Here is a 24,341-nt window from a genome sequence, read left to right as displayed (position 1 = left end):
TCTCTGGGCACTCTCCAGCCAGATGGCATTAACATCGACTTTTCCAGTTTATTCCCAGGCCATTTGTATGCTTTCCTAGATTAATCCTCTGCTTGTCTTTATTTTTGTCTATTTTAAGGCCTGTTTTGTACTTTGAAGTTCCTTAAAACCCTGGACAGTCAGCAATACACGGTTTCGAGCTTGGGTGAAGATAGTATGGCTTGTTTCTAGTTCTGCACTTTCTTGAACAATTATTCAAGTCCAGTGCCTTTGAGCAGTTTTGGAGTTATATATATAATACATCAGAAGGAAATTGTAATTGAAAAAAAATAGAATATTTTCAAATAGAACATTTCTCTCAATTAAAAGTTTCTCCATTGCTAATTGGAATCATTCTTTACTTGGGAACTCCTAGCTGTGGAGATGTTTGGCATGGAAATAGATGCTTTGCCTCACATAGTCCCTGTTGATTATCGTGCAGCTATTTTTGTTTTAGTTTTTCTGGTATATTTTATTTTTATAAAAATTTCATACATGTAACAATCTGTACTATTATAATAATAGGATATATAAAAAAACAAATTGAGATTACATACATGATGGTTTTCACCCCCACTCCCCCAAAAAACCCTCCCTCCCAACCACCCCCCAGAAAAAAAATGTGATGCAACTTTATAGGTATATGAAAAAAGAAAAACAGAAAAGAGAGAAAATCTTTGGATTGCAAAGAAAGATGTCCTGTTTTTGTTTTGTTAATTCCATTTTATTCTCCCCTCTTTCCCATCAACTCCCAGATTCAACCGCTGACATATTCTGTACACTTGGGGTCAATTTACAATGGCAAATTAACCATTGTCTTGGATTGTCCTTTGCATGTGGGAGGAAACCAAAGCATCCAGAAGAAACCCCTGGGATTGGGGAGGGGGGGTTGGGGAAGAGAGAGAATGTAGAAACATCATTCCATTTCATTGTTTCTGGATGATAAAAGATTAAACTTTCAGTCAGGTCAACACTGAACACAATCGAGGCTAAGGTCACTGGGTCCCAGGGAATAAAATGCTTATCTCTGACCTCTGAGCTGAAATTGTTAGAGCACAATGCTGGAACTGTAAGTGAAGAATAATGTCTGCATCCTAGACTGATGGTAAACTGCAGCTGTAAATGAACACAATAAAGTTAGTGAATTAAGGACTGAATTTCAGTGCAGTCCAAGCACATAATTGCTCTTATCAGCAGGGATTTGGGATTGAGCGAGTTGCAATGATTAAATTTGTTTTGTTCCACTTATTGAAATACAGTTTTGGTAGATAAACTATCAACGACATGAGATACTTCTAGAATAATACTTGGGTTTAGATTTTGAATGAACAAACAAAAAGAGGCAGTTTCTTGGTTGCTGGTGACTTAAGTTCATTGATTCTGAAGGATAGTAAGGACTTTGTCTCTACATTTCCATGTGACTTTATTTAAACAAACAATGAGAACATTGTGAATCTTGTTCTTATCAATCCGTGGTTTTACTTAACACAAAACTGCTACATTTTGGTCCACTATGAATTTTAATGTGACATTTAGCTGCAGCTTTAAAGTTTCACTGAATCCATGCTAAATTCATAAATAGTCATAGTGGCACTGCACAGATATAGGCCCTTCAGTCCGCCACACCAATGCTGACCTTTTAAACCCATCTTATTTGCCCGCTTTTGGGTTTTTTCTATGCTTTGTTTGTTCAATTGCCTATCTAAATGTTTCATAAATGTAGTTATTGCATCAGTTTCTACCATCTTCTCTGACAGCGTTTTTTTTTTATATTCACAGTCTATATAAAAAATCTTGAAATTCCTTCCTTTTTGAGGGTAAAAGCCAATGATCATCCTACTTGATTTGTGCCTCTTCTATTTACCTCTATCAGGTCACTCAGCAGCTTCTGTTGCTCAAAAAACGCAAGCCCAGACTATTCTATCTCCCTCCATAACATCTTAATGAATCTCCTCCGCATTCTCCTCCCACATTTTTGCCACATTTGCAAGGTACCCATCACATGTGATGGGATATTCTCCAGGTGCCTGGCTGAGGGCAGTTTGGATAATTACTCAAGACAAAGTATCTTGTTTGATTTGCACTTAATTTACTCTCTTCCCCCCCCCCCCCCCACCCCACCCGCCCTCCTACCAGCAGAGCACAAGTGCACCATACAAAATCTACAATTGAAAACCAGCAGTAAAAACACAAAATGCTGGAGAAGCTCAGCAGGTCAAAGTGTCCTTTATGTAGCAAAGGTAAAGATACAGAACCAACGCAAGGTAGGAGAGAATGCCGGCAGGTGTCCGCAGGGAAAAAAGGGTGGGAGGGGGTGGCAAAGGCAGGAGATAATTAGATGGAGAGTGGAGGGAGGGGACAGCAGCAATGAGGGGGAGGAGAGAGGAGACAACTCAAAATGCTGGAAAAGGGGAGGGGAAATAAAAGGTGAGCAAGTTTAGTGGAAAGCAAAGAAGTTGATATTAAGGGCATCTGGCTAGACGTTGCCCAGATGGAAAATAAGGTGTTGTTCCTCCAATCTGCAGGTGGTCTTGGTGGGATAGTACACAAGGCCGTGGGCAGACGTGTGAGCTTGGGAGTGAGACTCAGAATTGGAATGGTTGGCTACTGGGGAAGTCGCTGCGGAGAGGAGGTGCTGAATGAAGCAATCTCCCAATCTGCGACCGGTTTCTCTGATGCAGATAAGGCAGCAAAGGGAGCATCGGATGCAGTAAATGAGTTCTGTAGATGTACAAATGAAGTGTTGCTTCACTTGAAAGGCCTGTTTGGGTCCCCGGACCATAGTGAGGGAGGAGGTGTGGGCGCAAGTGTTGCACCTCCTGCAGCCATAGTGGAAGGTGCTGGGGGGGGGGGGGGAGAGGGGATAGGTGGTGAGGGATGAGTGCATGAAGGAATCATAGAGGGAGCGGTGCCTATGGAAGGTTGAGAGGGGAGGAGAAGGAAAATGTGTTTGGTGATGGGATTCTGTAGCAAGTGTGGGAAATTCCGGAGGATAATGTTAGATGCGGAGGGTGGTATGTGAGGATGAGGGGGATTCTATGTTTGTTGTGTCTGGGGGCAGTGGGCCAGGGTAGATGAGTAGGAAATGGAGCATATGTGGTGAGGACTGAGTTGTTAGTGGTGCAGGGGAAGCCATGTTTGTGGAAGAAGGCAGACATTTCAGAAGGTTTGGACTAGAAGACCTCATCTTGGGAACAGATGCAGAAATTGAGAGAAGGGAATGGAATCCTTGCAAGGGGCAGGGTGTGAGGAAGTGTAGTCCAGGTATTGTGGGAATTTGAGGGTTTGTAATACATGTCAGTGAAAAGCTTGTCTTCCAAGATGGAGACAGAGATCCAAGAAGGGGAGTGTGTTATCAGAGATGGACAAGGTGAGTTTGAGATCAGGGTGGAAGTTAGCTGCGAAATGGATGAAGTTGACAAGTTTATCGTGGGTGCATGAGACAGCTCCATTGTAGTCATTGATATGCCGGAGGAAGAGTTGAGGGATCTTGCATGTATTGCTTCACAAATCCCACAAACAGGAAGGCATAGCTGGGACCCATGTGGGTACCCATAACTTCTCCTTTAATTTGGAGGAAGTGAGATGAGTTAAAGGAGAAGTTATTTAGAGTGAAGACAAGTTCTGCCAGGAGGAGGAGAGTGACTGGTCGTGTCTTTGGTCCACGAAGAAGCAAAGTGCTTTCAGACCTGCGTGGGGGATGGAGGTTTCAAGGGTTTGGACATCCATAGTGAAGATGAGGTGGTTTGGAGAATTTGAAATGATTGAAGAGATGGAGGGCATGTGAGGAGTTGTGGATGTAGGTGGGGAGGGATTGGGCCTGGGGAGAAAAGATAGTCAAAGTAAGATGAAAATAGTTTGATGGGACAAGAGCAATGGAAACAATAGGCCTACCCAGATAGGTTGGGTATGTGGGAGGTAGAAACGGGCAGTACGGGGAGGAAGAGAACGAGGTTGGTGGCTATGTTGGGGGGTGGGGGGGGTGGAGGGAGGTGACCAGAGGTAATGAGGTTGAAGATGATGTTGGAGATGGTGGCTTGATGTGCAGTGGTGGGGTCCTGTTGGAGGGGTAGATAGGAGGAGAGCTGTCAACTGGTCTTGGCAAGGTAGAGGTCAGTGTGCCAGACCACAACAGCATCTCCCTTGTCTGCAGATTTGATGGTGACATTGGAATTGTTGAGGAGAGAGTGGAGGGCAGAGTTTTCTGAGGAGGTGAGGGTGGAATAAGAGAGGGGGATGGTAAAGTTGAGACCAACAGTCTTAGCCAGTTGGAAATAAAAAGGATCAGAGCAGGCAGCTGGCCAGGATTAGGTGTCCAGGAGGAGGAAGGTGGCAAGAAGCAGAAGAAAGGGTCTTGAATGGGGGGGGGGGTGGAGGGTCAAGGTCATGGAAGTAAACCCAGTGGTGATGGAAGAGTTCAGCATCGCGGTGTGGGCAGAGGGGGATGAATGTGAGGCCTCTACCAAGGACCGAGTGCTCTGTCTCAGAGAGGGGAAAGTCAGAGGGAATAGTACAGATGAAGCAGGGGTCAGAGTAGAAATTGGTGTTATGGTGGGGAGGGGGGAGGTCCAAGGGTGGAGATGGAAGGTGGGGGAGGTTGGAGGGAGGAGTGTTGAGTGGTTGGGGGGGGCTGAGGAGGTCGGGGGGTGAGCTGTAGAACAAGTAGTGGCATAGTTAACATAGGGGGCGGCATTGTTAGTATAGTGGCTAGTGCAACGCTGCTACTGCGACAGCAGCCAGGTTCAAATGCAGCACTGTCTGTAAGGAGTTTGTATATTCTTCCCATGTCTGTGTGGGTTTTCGCCAACCCTTCAAAATATACAGAGGTTTTAGGGTAATTAGCTGCAATTGAACGACACATGGGTCAGAAGGTCCTGTTACTGTGCTGTATGTCTAACAAAGAGTCATTTAGCATCAATGAAAAAGGAGAGAGTTGTTTCAATGAGATAACCTGGTATTTTGAAAGGTCTCTCTGCTACGGTACCCCTATACTATATATCAAGTGATTGCGAAGTCTTATGGATTTCTGTCATTATAAACAAGAATTATATTCTAATTATGACCAATCAACCCATCTGATACAGAACATTAGTTATCAGTCATGTAGATTGTCATTTCATCAATTGTTGGTGATTTTTTTTTTAAAAAGTAAGTTATTATGAACTACTTTTCTCTCCCTTTTATTTTATTTCCCTCCTTCCTCTTTATGTACCTCTAATTTATCTCAATGTCCTCATCTGATTTGTTTAATAAGTTCTATCTATTGCCTTCTTGCCTATGTTTTATTTGCTTGTCGTCGGGTGCAACACTCAATCTGCAGAGCAAAACAAATGAATATGCACAAGAAGGTCTAAACTTTTCTTGAGTGTTGTGCCCTCCTGTTGGAAATTTACAAGTTTGGCAAACTTCACGTTGAAGAAATGGATGCTATATTTCTCGAGCGAAAACCGCAGTGCCTTGCCTAGGCTGGCTGATCATGCATACTAAAAGTTTGCTTTGCTTCGTTGAATGCAGCGTGGCTGTGGATTGGTGCAGCTGGAGCCTTCCTCTTTATCTTGATTCAACTCATACTACTGGTGGAGTTTGCGCACAAATGGAACAAAACTTGGTGAGTTGCTTCCCCGAGAGACTTTAAGAACTATTATCACTTATTGACTGGCAAGCATTATAATCAAACTTCATACTATTTTGTCCAATTTACCCCTCTAATTTATGTAATTTTAAAAATCTAACCAAATCCATAGTTCTCTCAAGGTTGCCGTGCATGTTGATAGGATAGTTAAGAAGGTCTATGGTATGCTGGGCTTCATCAATCCGGGAATTGAGTCCGGAGTCGTGAGGTAATGTTGGAGTTCTATCAGTCTCTGGTGATCCCACACTTAAAATATTGTGTTCAGTTCGGGTCCCCTCATTTCAGGAATGATGTACACGCTACGGAGAGGGTACAGAGGAGATTTACCAGGATGTTGCCTGGATTGGAAAATGTGTTATGAGGCAAGGTTTGCAGAGCTGGGGCTTTTTTCTTTGGAGCAAAGAAGGGCGAGAGGCGACTTAATAGAGGTCCACAAAGTAAGGTAGATAGCCAGCACTTTTTCCCCAGGGTGGGAGTAGCAAATACCAGAGGGCATTTGTACAAAGTTAAGGGAGGGAAGTTTAGGTGAGATATCAGGGGTAAAAGTTGTGGGTGCCTGGAATGCATTGAAAGTAGTGGAGGTTGGAACAGCAGGGGCATTTAAGAGACTTTTAAACAGATACATGGATGAAAGAAAAATGCAGGCTTAGGTGGTCAGGAGGGTTTGAGTTTTTTTTGTGGTGGTAGTATATAGGTTGGCACAACATCATGGGCCAAAGGACCTGTACTGTGCTGTAATATTTTATGTTCTAATACAGTGGTTCTCAACCTTTTTCTTTCCACTCACATACCCCTTTAAGTAATCCTTATGCCATTGGTGTTCTGTGATTAGGAAGGGATTGCTTAAGGTGGTATGTGAGTGGGAAGGTTGAGAATCAATAATCTTGACCCAATTGTTACTGAAATATTTTGCTTGAGAAAAATTGACATTGGCCCATTTCCTTTGGAGTTATGAAACCATGCACATAACGAGTCAATTCGGTACGATTACAACAGTGGTTTTCAAACTTTTTCTTTCCACCCACATACCACCTTAAGCAATCCCTTCCTAATCACAGATCACCTATGGCATAGGGAATACTTAAAGTGGTATGTGAGTGGAAAGAAAAAGGTTGAGAACCAATGTTATAATATCAGTCTTTGCCACTCAAGCTAAACATAAAATCTAACCATTTTAATCAGTTTCCCTATTCTTATTATAGCATTAGCTTTTAACTTGTCTTGGTACTAAAGAGAAGATCTGAAACAGGGATGGGCAACCTTTTTAAAACTCACATTCCACCTTAAATATTCCCTATGCCATAGGTGCTCTGTGATTAGTTAGGGGTAACTTTAAGTGGTATGTGAGTGGAAAGAAAAAGTTTGAAAACCACTGTTTTAATCATAACTAATTGACTCATTATGTGCAGTTTCTTAACTCCAAAGGAAATGGGCAAATAACAATTTTTCTCAAGCAAAATATTTCAGGAACAATTGGGTCTAGAGCAGTGGTTCTCCACCTTCCCTTCCCAATCATATACCACCTAAAGCAAACCCTTACCAATCACAGTTCACTTATGGAATAGGGATTGCTTAAGGTGGAATGTGAGTCTAAAATGCCCATTCCTTAGTTGGTTTCATGATCCAGACTTATTCCAATTGTGTCATGTCCAAAGACCAATCCTTGAAGAGCTAAAAAAAGAAAATTGGTGATTGATGTGAAATCCCATCTGGTTCACTAATGTCATTCAAGGGAGGAAATCTGGTATCCTTATTCTGTCTGACCTCCAGAATGACAGTTTATGTACTCAGTTGTACTTTTAAAACCAAGGAAGATTAAAAATGGATGAACCACTCAGCATTGGAAACTTTGCAAAGCCCTCCCCCCACACATTTGGGGACTGGTACCTAAAATGGAAGCATTGTCTTTATGGGGTGGTCATTTAACAATGTGTCAGACTTTATTACAATTGCTGAGTGTATCCTGTCCGACAGGCAGGTCAAACCCACCACTGCTTGTAATCAATAGTACTTAGCTGTAGGAATTGTCCTGGAAGTCTATAGCATCAAAATTACCATCTGTGTTCTCAGCTGATTAATTGGTGCTCCTCCATGTAGAACAACACTTGGAAGAAGCACTAAAAGTAGCAGTCACAGATAAACTGTCCTCTTCATTATCAGGGGTTCAAATATCACCGTTAATTAAGCTTTCTGATTCTTGAAGGGCATGGCTTCCAATATGTGAGAGGAACCTAATTGTCTTTGTTCCTGCCCAGAAAGGACTTGGGAGAGCTCGAAGGCCTAGGCATGTAGGATTAAGGAGAACCCCAAGGCGTACTGCGTATGTGAAGAATAGAAGGATGATGAGAAAGAAGGTGGGGCCACTAAAGGATAAAGGAGGCAGAGGAATTTGGGAAGGCCCTAAAGAATACTTGAGTATTTACAAGAGAAAAGGCTTGAGTGCTGGAGATAAAGAGAGAGGAAGTTTTGGAACTTGTTAAAGATATAAGATTATTAGGTCCCCATGGCTAGACGTGATGTACCCCAGGCTGATGTGGGAAATGAGGGAGGAGTAGCTGGGACAGTGGCTGTGATCTTTGAGTTATCTTTTGCCACAGGCGAGGTGCTGGAGGATTGGAGAATGATAATGTGGTCCCCTTGTTTAAAAGGCCAGAGAGTCTTGCTTCAGTAGTGTGCAAGTTATTGGAGAGGACTCTTAAAGATAAGATCTATGAGCATTTGGAGGACTACAGTCTTCTCAAGGATAGTCAGTGTGGCCTTGCTCACGAGTCTAATTGAATTTTTTGAAGAGGGAATAAAATAAACTGAGGGTAGGATGGTGGATGTGGACTATATGGAGTTTAGTAAGGCATTTGACAATGAGAGACTTGTTCAGAAAGTTATGAGGCATGGGATCCATGGAACCTTGGCTCTACGGATTTTTAAAAAATAGTCTTTCATGTAGAAATCACAGTAGTAGTGGAAGGAAAGCATTCTGCCTGGAGATCAGTGACTATTGGAGTTCTGCAGCGATCTGTTGTGAGACTCCTGCTCTTTGAAATTTTTATAAATGACCTCCATGAAGAGGTGAAAGGATGGGGGTCAGTCAGCTTGAAGTTTGAAAGTTGGAGGAGTTGTGGATGGTGCTGAAGGTTGTCGTAGGTTTCAAAAGGATATAAACCGGATGCAGAGATGGGCAGAAAAGTGGCAGATGGAGTTCAATCCGAATAAGTGGTAGGATGTGCATTTTGGAAGGACAAAGGAACATATGGATTGGCACCACATCGAGGACTGAAGGGCCTGCCCTGTGCTCTAGTGTTCTATATAACTGTGGCAAACTCGCCTATCCAGAGGAGCAAAATATTTCGCACTGAAGTCGCCCTCGATTTTTTTTTAATTTAGAAAGGTAGCACAGTAACAAGTACTTCCGGCCCATGCAGCCAAAATGCACCATTCAACCTAGGTACCCCCTATGTTATTGGAGGGTGGGCGGAAACCAGAACACCTGGAGGAAACCTACGCAGACACAGGGGGAACTTGCAAGCTCCTTACAAACAGTGCCAGATTCTAACGTGGATTGCTAGTGCTGCCCTACTGCTATGCTAAGCATGTTCGCCTTTAATTGTACTAATTGTATAGACCAGATCTGGTAACTTAAAAAAAAATGAAAACAGGTGCCAACTGAGTGAATCTGCAAACTTTGCAAGACAATTTATTATCCTGTGTGCTACAATGTGTTGGAATTTTCATATTGTGTACTATTAAGATGACCACTGACCAATCTCCTGTTTTCACATAATAATAGGTGGGCTGGAACAGCACAGAATAAATGCTGGTACGTTGCATTGGCCCTGGTTACACTCATTCTATACTTGGTCGCCATATTTGCTGTTGTCCTAATGGTGATCTTTTATACCCACTCTGATGGATGCAAGCTAAACAAGATCTTAATCGGCGTCAACACTGGCCTCTGCTTTATTGTATCCATGGTGGCGATCTCACCCTGTGTTCAGAAATGTGAGTTCATTCCTTAAAATGTTGACTCCAGTGCTCCTGAGCTAGTACAACATCTTCTTGTACTTTTGTATTCATGTGCATTGTTACCTGGTCTGCAGAAGAACATTCTTGGAGAGTGTTCTTGAAAGACATTCACAGGAGAGGCTTCAGTTATTTTAGATAGAGTGTAACAGCAGAGTCTGTGCTTCTTAAACAGTGACTATTGAAAGATAATTTAACAAAAGTGCTCATATTCATGAAAATATTCCAGAAAAATAAACAAAGACCAGCACTCACATCTTCTCTTTTGTTTTTATACTGTCCTCTACTTTCCTTGTCAGCCACGGCCGCCCCTTAGAATCCTTCTTCCTCTTTGAAATGAACTGATCCTGCACCTTCTGTATTATTCCCAGAAATGAGTGCTCATCACTTTTCCTGATGGTAGCAGAGTGAAGAGGCGTGGTGGGGGTCCTTGAGGACAGAGGTTGCATTTTTCAGACACTGCCTCTTGTAGGTGTTCTCGATGGAGTGAAGACTGGTGCCTGAGTTAACCCTCTGGAGTTTATTCTTGTCCTGAGAGTTGGCACCTCCATACCAGGCAGTGATGCAACCAACCAGAATGCTCCCCACGGTCCACCTGTAGAGGTTTTACACACTGAATCTCATCAGGCACCTCACAAAGTAGCTGCTGACGAGCTGTCTTTGTGATTGCATCAACATGGAGACTCCAAGACAGATCCTTGAAGATGTTGACACTCAAGAATTTGAATTTCTTGACCCTCTCCACTACTGACCCCTCAATGAGGAACATAGGAAGTAGGAACAGGAGTAGGCCAAAAACGGCCCATCGAGCCTGCTCCGCCATTCAATACGATCATGGCTGATCTAATTTATGACCTAACTCCACCTACCTGCCTTCTCCCCATATCCCCTAATTCCTCTATCATGTAAAAATTTATCTAACCGAATTTTAAATATGTTTAATGAGGCAGCCTCAACCACTTCCCTGGTTAGAGAATTCCAAACATTCACTACTCTCTGGGAAAAACTATTTTTCCTCATCTCTGTCCTAAATCTACTCCCCCGAATCTTGAGATTGTGTCCTCTCGTTTTAGTTTCCCCGGCCAGCGCAAAAAACCTTCCTACATCTATCCTATCCATACCCTTCATAATCCTATATGTTTCTATAAGATCTCCTCTCATTCTTCTGAACTCGAGCGAATACAATCCTAGACGATTTAATCTTTCATCATAAGTCAACCCCTTCATCCCAGGGATCAACCTAGTAAACCTCCTCTGGACCGTCTCCAAAGCCAGTATATCCTTCCTCAAATATGGAGGCCAGAACTGGACACAGTACCCCAGGTGCAGTCTCACCAGTACTTTGTACAGTTGCAACATTACCACCCTACTCCTGAATTCAATTCCTCTAGCGATGAAAGCCAACATTCCATTTGCCTTCTTAATAACCTGCTGCACCTGCAACCTAACTTTTTGCGATTCGTGCACAAGCACTCCCAAGTCCCTCTGCACAACAGCATGCTGTAGTTTTTCACCCTTTAAATAATATTCAGCTCTTATATTTTTCTTGCCAAAGTGGATAACCTCACACTTACTAACATTGTACTCCATCTGCCAGACCTTTGCCCACTCATCCAGCTTAACTATATCCCTCTGCAGACTCTCTACATCCTCATTACAATTTGCTCTTCCACTCAATTTGATGTCATCCGCAAACTTGGCTACACCACATTTTGTCCCCACCTCCAAGTCATCAATGTAAATGATGAACAGTTGTGGGCCTAACACTGACCCTTGTGGCACCCCACTTACCACTCTCTGCCAACCTGAAAAACTCCCATTTATCCTGACTCTCTGCCTCCTGTCAGACAACCAATTTTCAATCCAGGCCAATAGACTTCCCCAGACTCCACTTTCCTGTAACTTACTGATAAGTTTCTTGTGCGGCACCTTATCAAACGCTTTCTGGAAATCCAAATATACAACATCAACCTGTTCCCCACTATCCACCGCACCCATTATATCCTCGAAGAATCCTAACAAGTTTGTCAAACAAGATCTTCCCTTTCTAAAACCATGCTGCGTCTGCCTGATTGAACCCTGACGTTCCAAAAGTTTCGCTATTTCATCTTTAATGACGGCTTCAAGGATTTTTCCAACCACAGACGTCAAGCTAATTGGTCGATAATTTCCAGTCTTCTGCCTACATCCCTTCTTAAAAAGTGGCGTGACATTTGCTGTCTTCCAGTCTGCTGGGACCTGTCCAGAATCCAAGGAATTTTGGTATATGACCACCAATGCATCAACTATAACTTCTGCCATTTCCTTCAGAACCCTTGGATGCATATCATCAGGACCAGGTGATTTGTCTGGCTTTAGTCCCATTAGTTTCTCCACCACTACTTCCTTTGTAACAACTATTTTATCAAGGCCCTCCCCAACATTCGCATCCTTAACTCCGCACTTGGGCATGCTGGATGTGTCTTCCACCGTGAAGACTGACACAAAATATTTGTTTAATGCCTCGGCCATTTCCTCATGTTTTGCTACCAGTTTTCCTTTCTCATCCTCCAAAGGTCCTATGTTAACTCTGGCCACCCTCTTCTTTTTCATACATTTATAAAATTTTTTGCTTTCTGTTTTTATATTTTGTGCCAATTTACTTTCATAATCCTTTTTCCCATTTCTTATTACATGCTTTGTAACCCCTTGTTGTCTCTTAAAGTTTTCCCAATCTTCCAGTTTCCCACTGCTCTTTGCAGCTTTGTACACCTGCGCCTTCAATTTTATACTCTCCTTTATTTCCTTTGTTAACCACGGTTGATTTTTCCCTCCCTTGCTGCCCTTTTTCCTGACCGGAATATATTTTTGTTGAGCATTACAAAATATTTCTTTGAAAATCTTCCACTGTTCCTCAACTGTTTCATCAATTAGCCTGTGCTCCCAGTCCGCTCTGCCCAATTCCTCCCTCATCCTATGGTAGTCACCCCCGTTTAAGCCTAATATATTAGTTTTAGATTTAACTATTTCCCCTTCCATCTGAATGAGAAATTGAATCATACTATGATCGCTATTTCCCAGATGGTCTCTGACTATTACATCATTTACTCTACCTATCTGATTGCACAACACTAGATCCAGGAGAGCATTTTCTCTTGTGGGTTCCTTAACATGCTGCTCAAGAAAGCTATCGTGGATGCATTCTATGAAGTCCTCTTCCAGACTCCCACGACCAACTTGATTTTCCCAATCTATGTGGAAGTTAAAGTCCCCCATGACTACTGCCGTATCATTATTACATGCCTCACTAATCTCTCTATTTATTTCCTGTGCCACTAAACTATTGCTATTTGGTGGGCGATAGATAACACCAACCAATAATTTTTTCCCTTTGTTATTCTTTATCTCTACCCAAATAGACTCAACATTATGCTCTTTAGATCTTATATCATCCCTCACTACTGCCTGGAGCTCATCTTTGATTAAGAATGCAACTCCACCTCCCTTACCATCCTGTCTATCTCTTTGCACCACCTGATACCCTTGAAAGTTTAATTCCCATTTAGGGTCACCTTGTAGCCATGTTTCCGTGATGGCTACCAAATCATAGGCATGGGTACTGATTTGCGCCTCAAGTTCACTAACCTTATTTCTAATACTGCGGGCATTCAGATAAAGTGCCCTTATGCTCTTTGTCCTTTTAATCTCTAGTGACTTCTGTAACCTTTTCTTTTGATTTTTCTGCCCACTATTTTTCTTTGTAATTTTCTTAACACTATCATTAACCTGAAAACTCACTGCACCATCTGATTTTTTACTTTCTCCTCCCAACATTACTTTTCCTATTTTACTTTTCCTGGCTATTACTTTATCTTCCCTACCCTTTTTCCTATCACTCTGGTTCCCATACCCCTCCCAAATTAGTTTAAACCTTGCCCCACTGCTGTACCAACATTCTTGCCAAAATGTTGACACCTTTTGGATTTAGGTGCAACCCGTCCCTCTTATAAAGATCATGCCTTTCCCAAAAGAGATCCCAATGATCCAAGAAGCCAAATCCTTGCCTTGTACCCCAGCCCCTCAGCCACACGTTCATTTTCCTTATCCTTACATTCTTTTCATCACTTGCATTTGGAACAGGTAGGTTCCTGTCTTTCAGCTTTCGTCCCAGTTCACTGTAATCCATTTTCATTACCTCCTCCCTTTTCTTGTCAATGTTGTTTGTACCCACAAGTATCAATACATCAGGCTGCTCTCCCTCTCCTCTCAGAATATTTTGGACCCGATTTGTGATATATTGTACCCTTGCACCAGGGAGGCAGCACACCATGCAGGTATACTTTTCTGGCTCACAGAACCTCCTGTCTGTACCCCTGACAATGGAGTCCCCAATAACTACTGCATTTCTCCTTTTCCTTTTTTTTTTGCACCATTCTGCCAGGCTCATTGCCATTGACCTGGTGCCCATGTGTAGAGCTCGTCGAAAGAACCAAAGACTTGTTGATCCAAACCAAGGCTTTCATTAGCAAAAGACAGGAGCTCTTCACAGGTGGCCGACCAGTCCGGAATGATCCGACCTGGCTAGGGACACAACCCTTTAAGGCCCAGACAATAGGTGTGGCTTAGCTCTCAGCCAATCGCTGTAAGCACAGTCTAGATACAGTAACTATATACACTATGTACATTGGTGATAGATCTGTACTATCACACCATGGCTATCTTCTGTCCGGTCATCTCCCTCAACAGAATCTAACACAACATAACTGTTGCTGAGTGGGATAGTCACTGTGGTGTGCTCTCCGTTTTTCTCGCTTTTTTCTTTCCCCCCGTGACGGTTTCCCACTTACCTGACACGGGTTCTGGAGTATTTATCGCCCTGAAAGTTGAGTCGATTAACTCCTCACTCTCCCTTACAAGCCGCAGGTCATCAATCTGCAACTCCATATCCCTAATTTGCTCCCTTAGTAACTGCATCTCAGTACACCTGGTGCAGATGTGGTCATTTGGGAGGGTGGAGGTCACCCATTGTTCCCACATCTGATACCCAGTACAGAGCACTAACCCTATTGGCATGACTGAATACGAAGGCAAATAACTCAGCTTACCTTTTCTCCTTGCCTGCTTTCGCCGAAGCCTGATAAGCCAAAGCCAGGAAGTCTCACTCCTTCACTGCTCCACTCTCACTGAGCCACTCCTCACTGGCCGCTCCCTCCCCTTTCACTCCTTTTATTGGCCCCTTGACCAATTAACCCTGTCACTTTCAGCAAGCTCCTCCTCCTCTGACTCACAGCCCGACTCTCTCCAAGCTCCTCCTCCGACTCCCAGCCGAACCAAGTAGGCCCAAGCACCGGTAAGCCCCCGACTTTAATAGCTTACCTTCTCCTAACTTTCAGCAAGCTCCTCCTCCTCCTCTGCCTCACTTTCAGCAAGCTCCTCCTCCTCTGACTCACAGCCCGACTCTCTCCAAGCTCCTCCTCCGACTCCCAGCCGAATCAAGTAGGCCCAAGCCCCGGTAAGCCCTTTGACTTTAATAGCTTACCTTCTCCTCACTTTCAGCAAGCTCCTCCTCCTCTGATTCACAGCCCGACTCTCTCCAAGCTCCTCCTCCGACTCCCAGCCGAACCAAGGACTAGGATGTGTTCCCTTGACTTCCTCCTGAAGTCCACAATCATCTCCTTGGTTTTGCTGATGTTGAGTGCAAGGTTCTGGTTGTTCCTCCATTCAACGAGCTGATCCATCTCCCTCCTGTACACTTCCTCATTGGCATTTGTGATTCTGCCAATAGTTGTGGTGTCATGGGAAGTTGTGATCTGGAATACACAAATTGAAAGGGTGTTAGAAGTAGATGATTGAATGGCAAGAAATTTATTAGAGAATGAGGGTGGGGGTGGGGAATAGAATTGCTATAACTAAAAAAAGCAGTTAACTGATGAATTGGCTGATCTTTAGGGTTGCAAAGGTATGATTTAGTCATCAAGACTGATCTGTGACTGGCTTTCAACTCTTGAAAATGTTTGCAGACAATTCTTCATTGGTTAATAGTTATTGATCTAATCTTTCTACACTTTAATGGGTATTAATTGTGCCCAGACCAAAGCAAACACATTTTACTAGTGAGTTTCTCTTTTTCTTTCAACCCAACTTTCACTATTTTCCTTTTCTTCCTTTCTTTCTCACACTTTATTTCACTAACTTTGAAATTTTTTCTCTTGTGTTTTTTAAAAAATAATTATTTGGTTTTTATACTATGACAACTCCAGTTTCAGCCAGGCTTTGCTATTTCAGCTGTCATGACATCTCATGACAGCACTTGTTACTATTCCAACTAGTTTGTAGTCAGAGGAGATGGAAGAGAGCCAGAGGGCCTATTGTAGGGAGCATTAAGCCAGTTCAGCTGTTCATACTGCAGTTAACTCTCCATTCTCAGCAATGTCTTTTATATGCTCTTTCTATTTTTCCAATGATTCTGCAATTTGTCTACTCCTCCACTAAATTTAAAAAAAACTCCTCGTTCTTTTCCCTGACCGTGCAGGGCTGTGATTACATTATGCTATGGCAGATGCATTTATGATTCAGTCCATTGTGCTTTATCATTCACACAAAGAGGTGCTTGGATGATGAAGAAGAGCGTCTTTCTCAGACACTGGAAAGATGATACAAGTGTCTAAGATTGTGAAAAGTGTTTAAATGGAACTAGGTCATGGAACAATAAAAGATGGGAAATTTTGAAGCAGGAAACTTCCTGACTATCTGTGATTTCTGACCAGTGTTAAAGGACAAAGTAAGCACACCCACCTGCAGTAACATAGTGTCTGAGGGGTTTGAAGGTATGCTATTGTTATTGCGTGTTAGGAAATGGCACACTTCACATTTCCTTGATGTTATTCTGACAGATAATCTGATGCCATCCCAGCTACAAATATGTTATCTCATTACTTTTCTTTACACAATTCTCCATCTTTCCTATGCCTCCTATCCACACTTCCTCTCCAACGGTGTCGTCCATCCTATTCTTTTGGAGAGGTCAACACCTGTGCTGTAATGTGGTCCATAGCTTCTCTGAATTTGCCAACTGGCCATTGTTTGTGTTTGAGCTCCAACAGTAAAAAAACAGACCAAGAATCTCCTTGCTCCGCAGTTGGTTCTTCATTATGTGGGGTTTCCTTTTGTGCAATTCACTATTTTTCTGAATAGTGTCACATTTGTGGCCCTCTCACAGGCCCATACAAGTCCAAGTGCTTCTTTCTCTGTCTGAGAGTATCTTCTTTCCACATCTGATAACGATCTGGTGGCATAGGCAATGATTCTTGGTCCTCCATCATGCATCTGGACCAACACTGCTCCTAAACCAACCGGGCTGGCATCCGCTATGACTTTGGTTGATGCCGCCGGATCGTAATATCCAAGAGTTTTTGCATCTGTCAGGCTTTGCTTCAGCGCTGTGAATGCTTTCTTCTGCTCAGATCCAAAATGAAATGGTACACCTTTCCTGGTTAGTTTCCTTAGTGGTTCTGCCACTGTAGCGAAATTAGGAATGAACTTTGCACAAAAATTGACCAATCCTAGGAAACTCCTCACCTCTGTTGCGTTCTGAGGTGCACGTGCCTCTTCTATAGCTTTCACCTTGGCCTCTGCAGGGTTTAGTCCTTTCCGTGTAAGTCTGTGTCCCATGAAGTCCATTTCTGACACACCAAACTGGCACTTGTTTCCATTTACGGTAAGGCCTGCCTCCTGTAGTCTAGATAGTACACGCCTCAACCGTTTGTCATGCTCTTCCTTCGTTGGTGCATGGACTATGATGTCGTCAGAAATGTTGGCAACTCCAGGAATGCCTTGAATCACTCGATGGATTTCATACTGGTAGATCTCCGAAGCTGCATTAATTCCAAATGATAGTCTCTTGTAACGATACAATCCACAGTGAGTCACAAATGTTGTTACATCTCGGGAACCTGGATCCAGCTCTAATTGATGATAGCCCCATTTCAGATCAATTTTTGAGAATACCTTACTGGTAGTTAGTTCGTGAAGTATTTCCTCCACCGTTGGTATAGGGTGTCATTCTCTAATTATAACTTCATTGGCCATTCTCATGTCAACACATAGTCTTATGTCACCCTTTGGTTTGGGCACAATCACTACGGGACTGACCCATTGTGTCGAATGTTCCACAGGTTCAATAATGTCTTGTTCGATCAATTCTTTAATTTTGGCTTCGACTTTCCCACGAAGTCCAAACGGAGTTCGGCGCATTGGTTGTGCCTTGGGTTTGACTGTTTCATCTACTGCTAGCTTCAATTGTCGACCTTTCAGCTTTCCTACTCCTTGGAAGACTGCGGGGAATTCTTGCTTCATATCCTTGTATGACTGAATTGAATTGACACAAGCTCCAATATGAAGTATTGGCAGGTCTTGCTTCTTCTACTCAGCAATGGTTCTCCCCTCTCTTCTATGACCATAAACTCTGCTTCGGTGTACTTATCTCCAGCTTCAACAGTTGCAGTAAAACATCCAATGGTCTGCAATGGCTTGGTTGCTGTGTATGGATACAGTTTCTTGGAATACTTCTTTGAGGTACAGATGATCTTTTTCTTTTTCAACTTCTCCCATAAATGTCGATCAATCACATTTCTGTCACTACCTGAGTCTATAATGACCTGAACTGTCACTCCACCAATGATCACTGGGACCTTCTCATGACGTACTTCATTCAACGTAAATTGGTAACAACTCTGTTCCTCCTTGGTATCATCATCGTCACCGTCTATTTGGCGAATGGTATCTTTCTTTCCAGGATACTTTCCTTTCCCCCAGGCTTTGCCTTTGGAAGTTGTACTCTTCCTCTTCTGATCTGCATTGGACTTGCTTTTGCACTTCTTTGCAAAGTGGTCCTTACCTCCACACTTTCTGCAAACTTTGCCTTTGGCCGGGCAATATGGGTCTTTTCCAAAGTGACCTCGGTTTCCACATCGATAACACTCCACGTCATGTGTCGGCGTATATCTTGGCTGATTATGGCGATGTGAGAGCCTCTTAATTTGCTGGCTTGAGTTGTCTTTCAGGGTCATGGTATGAAATTGCCCTTCAACAGCCTCTAATGCAGCAGCAATGGTTAAAGCATCGGTGAGTTCCAACTCACTCCCTCTTTCCAGTAGACGTCTTCTGAGTTTATCTGATCTACAGTGCTGTACGACTTGATCCAATAATTGGTTGTCCAAATCAGCTGGCATGTAATTGCATCCAACAGCTAGCTGGCGTAGTCTCGTCACGTACTGAGCAATTGTCTGGCCATCTTCTTGTCTCGTTCTCCGAAACAAATGGCGTTGAAATGTAGCATTCGGTGTCACTACATAGTGTGCATTTAATGCATCTACCGCTTTCCGGTACTCATCCTTTCTTTCAGTATTCAAAAGTGTCTTAAATGTTTCCCGAACTGAGGGTCCTGCAGTGAAAAGAAGTAACACCCTTCTCTGCGCTTTTTGTTCAACTGTACCGGTATCTAGAAATAGGCCACGACTGTCGGCGTAGGATTCAAATTCTTCCAGCCATGCCTTCCACTTCACACTTACAGTGCTTGCATCACCCGTTGGGTCAAAATGAGCAATTCCACTATGTGTTAGAAAGTCACTGTCTGCACCAGCCATGAGGAAATATTCCAGCCCCAAAAGTACTGAGTCACAGAGAAAATTCTTATCACCTTGAAGTTGTCTGTAAACCTCTGTAATCTTGTTTAGTCTTTAATTTTCTTCAAGCTTCTTTCATCCTCGTCGCCAATGTCACATTTGTGGCCCAAAATGTGAAGTTAATGAAACATTAAACACTAGTTTTATCAGGTAAACTTCCCAGTGGCTTTATTCACCCGTTTCCTTTGTTCTCCTGCTTGTGTTCTTATCTCTCTCTCATACCACGTGACTTCCGGTACATCTCATACATATTCATTATCATGACAAATAACAGTACTGTGGTTTTCTTGTATTGCTTTCACTTGCAGTGCAGATATGGTCATGATGCCTTGGCTCTTCTGGGAAGTCAGCACTTGTGATGCTTTGGAGTTGAGGTGTTTGGTTCACTGCCAGAAAGAGGAGCAGAGTTTCCTTTGACGTTGATTAGTGTCCAATTTTGCAGATGACTGGAATTTTCTGTTGAAAAATATTCAAATATATTTTTGGCTTGAAAATTAAACAGTTGAAATTACTTAACCCTTGAATTATGTTCTCTCCTTTCAATAATGGCTCCTTAACTTTTACAATCCCTAATATCTCTATATACCTCATATACACAATGCATTCCTTTTTTTCAATACTTCTTGGCCGTTAATTTCTTTTCAGTCCCATTGCTTGGAGAAACTTTACCACACACACCTCAGATAAGACTTAAAAATCAGAAACCAGCGGAGCTTCCTCTGTGGAATTTATTCCTGACAAAGGGCCAGGCCCAAAACATCGGCTACCCTTTCCTTCCAATGGATGCTGCGTGATCTGCCGAGTTTCTCCAGCACTTGAGCATTTCCCCCTTAAATACTTTATTTTCAGTGTTTTTATTATCAGGTGAAACATCTTGTGTGGGTTTAAAACTTTCAGTCCACAGCAATGACAGCTGAGCAGGAAAACTCCTCTTTGAGATCTAATTATTTCCATGGCAAGAACTTCTCTCTGCACATTGCTGGCAGCATTAGCTGTGGGGGAATCCAGCAGTGCAATTCTATTTAATATCTGCTATAATTTGAAATATTTGTGATCAAATTTGAAACGTATAATATGAGGGTTAAGATTATGTTCACAATTTCAAAAAAAATCACTTATTAAATTTAAGAAAAATAGTAGCAGAGAGATGTTTCATTTCCTTAGATTCAGCATGAGGAGATTGCAACAGGTGAGTCACCTATGACATAGTTTCACCACTAGACATGTCTTTCTCCTCCCTTTGCCTTCTGCAGGGATCGCTGCCTCCGTGACTCCTTCGTCCACTCTTCCCTTCCCATCAACCGCCCCCTTAGTGCCTACCTCTCTGACCACACAGAAGAGATGGTTCGCTTCCATCCGCACCTCCACCCCTTGCTGCCATTCAGGGCCCAGGACAGTCCTTCCAAGTGAAACAACACTTCATTTGTGAATCTGCGGGGTGGGGGGAGGGGGAGAGGGTCATCTACTGCATGTAGACCGGGAAATCACTTCGTTGAGCACCTTTTGTTCTCTGCACTGCAGTAGCAGGTATCTCCCAGTGGGAACTCCTTTCAATTCCAATTCCCTAACACGATCCCATCCATTCCCACGCTGACATGCCTCATGTACTACCAGACTCAGATCTCCCACAAATTGGAGAAGCAATGCCTCATATTCCATCTGGGCACCCTCCAACTAGATGGCGTTATTTTTGAATTCTCTAGTTTCCATTAACCTACATGTCATTTCCCCCCGCCCCCCACCCCTTCCCTTCCTCTTCCCTTCTGCTTTCCCTCTGTCTCCTTTCCTCCAGCTCTGTATTCACAGAGCCAACCCCCTCCCCTGATCAATTCTCACCTTTCCACTCTTTGCCCTCTTATCCATGTGTTTTATTTCAGGCCTTTTGTCTGAAGTAAAATACGAAAGTACGCAGACACAGTGGTTGAAGTAAAAAGATGATGCTGGAGAAATTCATCAGGTCAAACAGTGTCCTTTATATCACAAAGGTAAAAATACATAACGTTTTGGGCTTGTGTCCTTCATCAAGGTACCAAGAGTTTTTATTCAGGCTCCTGACTGCTTTTTCCTCACACCTTAAATTCTTCAGGCTCAGACCTGTAATATTGGTGATAAATCTCTACCTCCTATGGTCGCTGCGTGACCTGCTGAGTTCCTGCAGCATTTTTGTGTTTTTATTGAACCTCTGACCGCAACTTCCTCATTATAATGCACCTGCAGAATCCGGATGGTTTTGATCAGTTATGGTTAAGCAGGGAGTGTTATATTTTTGATAGATACTTTGTCCTCTGAGTTTTGCCTGAAATTCTGTGAATTTGTACTGCCTTATTGGTATTTTGTGCTAATTAAAAAGACCATTAATCCATGTATGGTTCCCCAACTCCATCGCACCTCAGAGCAGATCATGAAGGGAAATACTTTTGAATAGGGTTCTATTACAAAAATGAAAGATGTGGTTCCTCCTTTTTAAGTTTGCTTTGCAAACTAGCCAAATATTGTGAGTATCTCCATGTGAATGATTCTCTTTTAACTTTCTGTTTTAGATCAACCAAACTCTGGTCTTCTGCAATCTGGAGTAATCAGCTGCTATGTGATGTATCTTACTTTCTCTTCACTGGCCAACACACCTGCAGAATATGGTATGGGTACATTTTGGCAAAAATTGAAAGAAAAATATTTTGGGGGACCATTTGAACTTGATATTGCTTTAAAATAGTTATAATTTCTCTGAGACTCTTCATGGCATATATTGCTTTTAATTTCTCATCAGTGATGAAGGATGGAGTCAATACCACAATATGCATTCCGCAGCTGTTGGGCCACGGTCTTCAAACAGATGATAAGCTTGTGTCTGTCCTGGGTGCCATAATCATGTATGGCTGTGTCCTGTACGCCTGGTACGTTAATCTGAACTTTATTGTTCAGAGCAAATAAGCCAACATCTGGGGGGTGTTATAGCTTTGAGACTGAACTCTAAAATATTCAGAACTTCAGAGAGAGAAAGCCCAGTCAAATCAAATGTTGTGCTGACTGCAAGCCCCTAGCACTTTTATGTTTTGAAATCTTGATCGATGAAAGGAAATGCACAGATGAAAAGAATGTGAGCAAAGATGATCTCTGGTTCATCAAATCACAAATTAATTCAAGTGCTTATCCAATTCAAACTTTGTTGCAGCTTTGTTCCAGTGCCTCTTGTTATTGAGAAAGAACTTAAATGTGTTCATTTAACAGATATGGAGATTAGATCAGGACACTAAGTAATAGTATAATTGCAGGGAAAATGCTTTTTACCATGACAACAGCAGTTTCCATTTACGCAGAGCATTTAATGTGGAGCAAAATGCTGGGAGATGTATGAAACCAGTGGCGTAAGGATATGATGGCACAGATAATAAATTTGGCCCTAGAGCAAAGGTTTAAGGATCATTTTAAGGGAGGAAAGAGGTCTTTAGGGAGGAACTTGGAGCTTTCCACGTTGTTGATAGAAGCAAATGGATGTGGGTTGGCCATTTTAATTTTGCAATTTAATTAGATAAATATTTAATCCTGAATTTATTCTTGCTGCTATAAGTTATGAACCCATCTGAGCATGTTGGTGGGGGATACTTTGGTGAGATGTTATTTACAATAAATGAAAGAGAAACTTGAATTTTGAGTGACGAAAGAGAAGCTGGAAGGATTCAGCTGATTAGGCAGTAACCATGGAGATAAACAGATCATTGATGTTTTGGGTTGGAACCCTTCATCAAGATTAACTGACATCTGTGATGCCTTACATATTGGCTGGCTGCCATAGAAAATTCCATTTCTGTGACTCCTCCCACATCATCTTCACCATGTAATTGAAAGGGGTTCCTAAATACTCAACCACCAAAACCATGAAACTACCCAGTGTCTTTGTTGAACACAGATTACCAACACTCCTCTGCATGGCAGAACTCATCCTTGCACTTACCTTTTGGGCTCCTCTTCCCATTTTGTCCAAACCCAGGATGTAGCCAAGGCCCTAGAAATGCCTCTCTTTGTTAGTTAATGTGAAACACTGACAGTTCAAATCTTGCTCTTGTGCATTCCTACACACTTTCTCCACTACATTGGTATGGTCTCTTTTACCGTTGCAGAGCATGACGACGATTGTTTTAATTTTGCTGTTAAATTTACTCGGACTATTTCTGATACCTCTGCCCCCTTTCTGGAGACAAATTATCCATAGACATTTATTACAAGCACATGGCTACCTGCCCACCCTGTCTTTTGTAAGAACACTATCCCTTCCCGATTCCTCCACCTCCTTGCCTGTTCTGGGATGAGACCTTCCACTGGGGGACATCCAAAATGGCCTTTCTCTTCAAGAAATGTGGCTTTTCTCTCCGGATTTCATTGACAAAAACCCCTCCTACATTTCATGCACTTCTTCCCTCACCCCTCTTCCCTAAGACAGAACAAAGATGGAATACCCTTGGTTCTCAGTTCCCTCCCCGCCAGTCTCTGTACCTCACACTTGCCCAACTTCTGTCTAATTCCCTCCACCAGCCACATTTTCCCTTCCCTAACTTTCTCAGCTTTTCACAAGGGATCATTCTCTCTGTGACTCCCTGGTTCACTCTTCTCTCCACACCTACCCATCCAACCCCTTGGGCACTTCCCACAGTAACTGCAGAAGGTGTGAGACTTCTCCCTACATCTCTCCCTTCTCCTCCATCCAGGGCCATAAACAGACTTTCCAGGTGAGGGACAGTTTCACATTCACCTCATCCAAACTAATCCACTGCTTTCGGTACTCTTGCTGTGCCCCCTCCTTTCCCCCACCCCTCCATTGGTAAGACTAAGCTCAGATTGAACAATCATTTCGAGCAGCTGTGCTCTATGTTTAGTTAGAAGTTGGCACTCAGTTGAAGCCATTTTAATTCTCCTCACCCTTCCCACACAAGAGGTCTGACCTTGGGCTCATACACTGGTCTCTAACCTTTCCTTCCCCCTCGTCCCACTTGCATGGTCTCCTGCCCCTATCCGTC

The 24,341-nt window shown here is 42.8% G+C and overlaps 1 protein-coding gene across 9 annotated transcripts in view; it reads left to right on the top strand.

Moving 5' to 3' along the window:
* serinc5 (serine incorporator 5) overlaps positions 1 to 24,341 on the top strand; it is a 99,574-nt gene that overhangs the window by 55,811 nt on the left and 19,422 nt on the right. For all 9 annotated transcript variants that reach the window (XR_011357821.1, XR_011357823.1, XR_011357847.1 and 6 more), the window contains 4 exons: positions 5,533 to 5,626; positions 9,435 to 9,646; positions 21,870 to 21,965; positions 22,097 to 22,223. Coding sequence is in view for 6 of the 9 variants with exons in the window: in XM_069938568.1 (XP_069794669.1) it covers positions 5,533 to 5,626; positions 9,435 to 9,646; positions 21,870 to 21,965; positions 22,097 to 22,223 (529 nt within the window). In the remaining 3 variants the exon portion in view is untranslated. The remainder of the gene's footprint in view (positions 1 to 5,532; positions 5,627 to 9,434; positions 9,647 to 21,869; positions 21,966 to 22,096; positions 22,224 to 24,341) is intronic.

This window comes from Narcine bancroftii, chromosome 1, assembly GCF_036971445.1.
Source record: "Narcine bancroftii isolate sNarBan1 chromosome 1, sNarBan1.hap1, whole genome shotgun sequence".
In the NCBI taxonomy this organism is placed as follows: domain Eukaryota; kingdom Metazoa; phylum Chordata; class Chondrichthyes; order Torpediniformes; family Narcinidae; genus Narcine; species Narcine bancroftii.
This window is presented reverse-complemented; position numbering and strand designations above follow the sequence as displayed.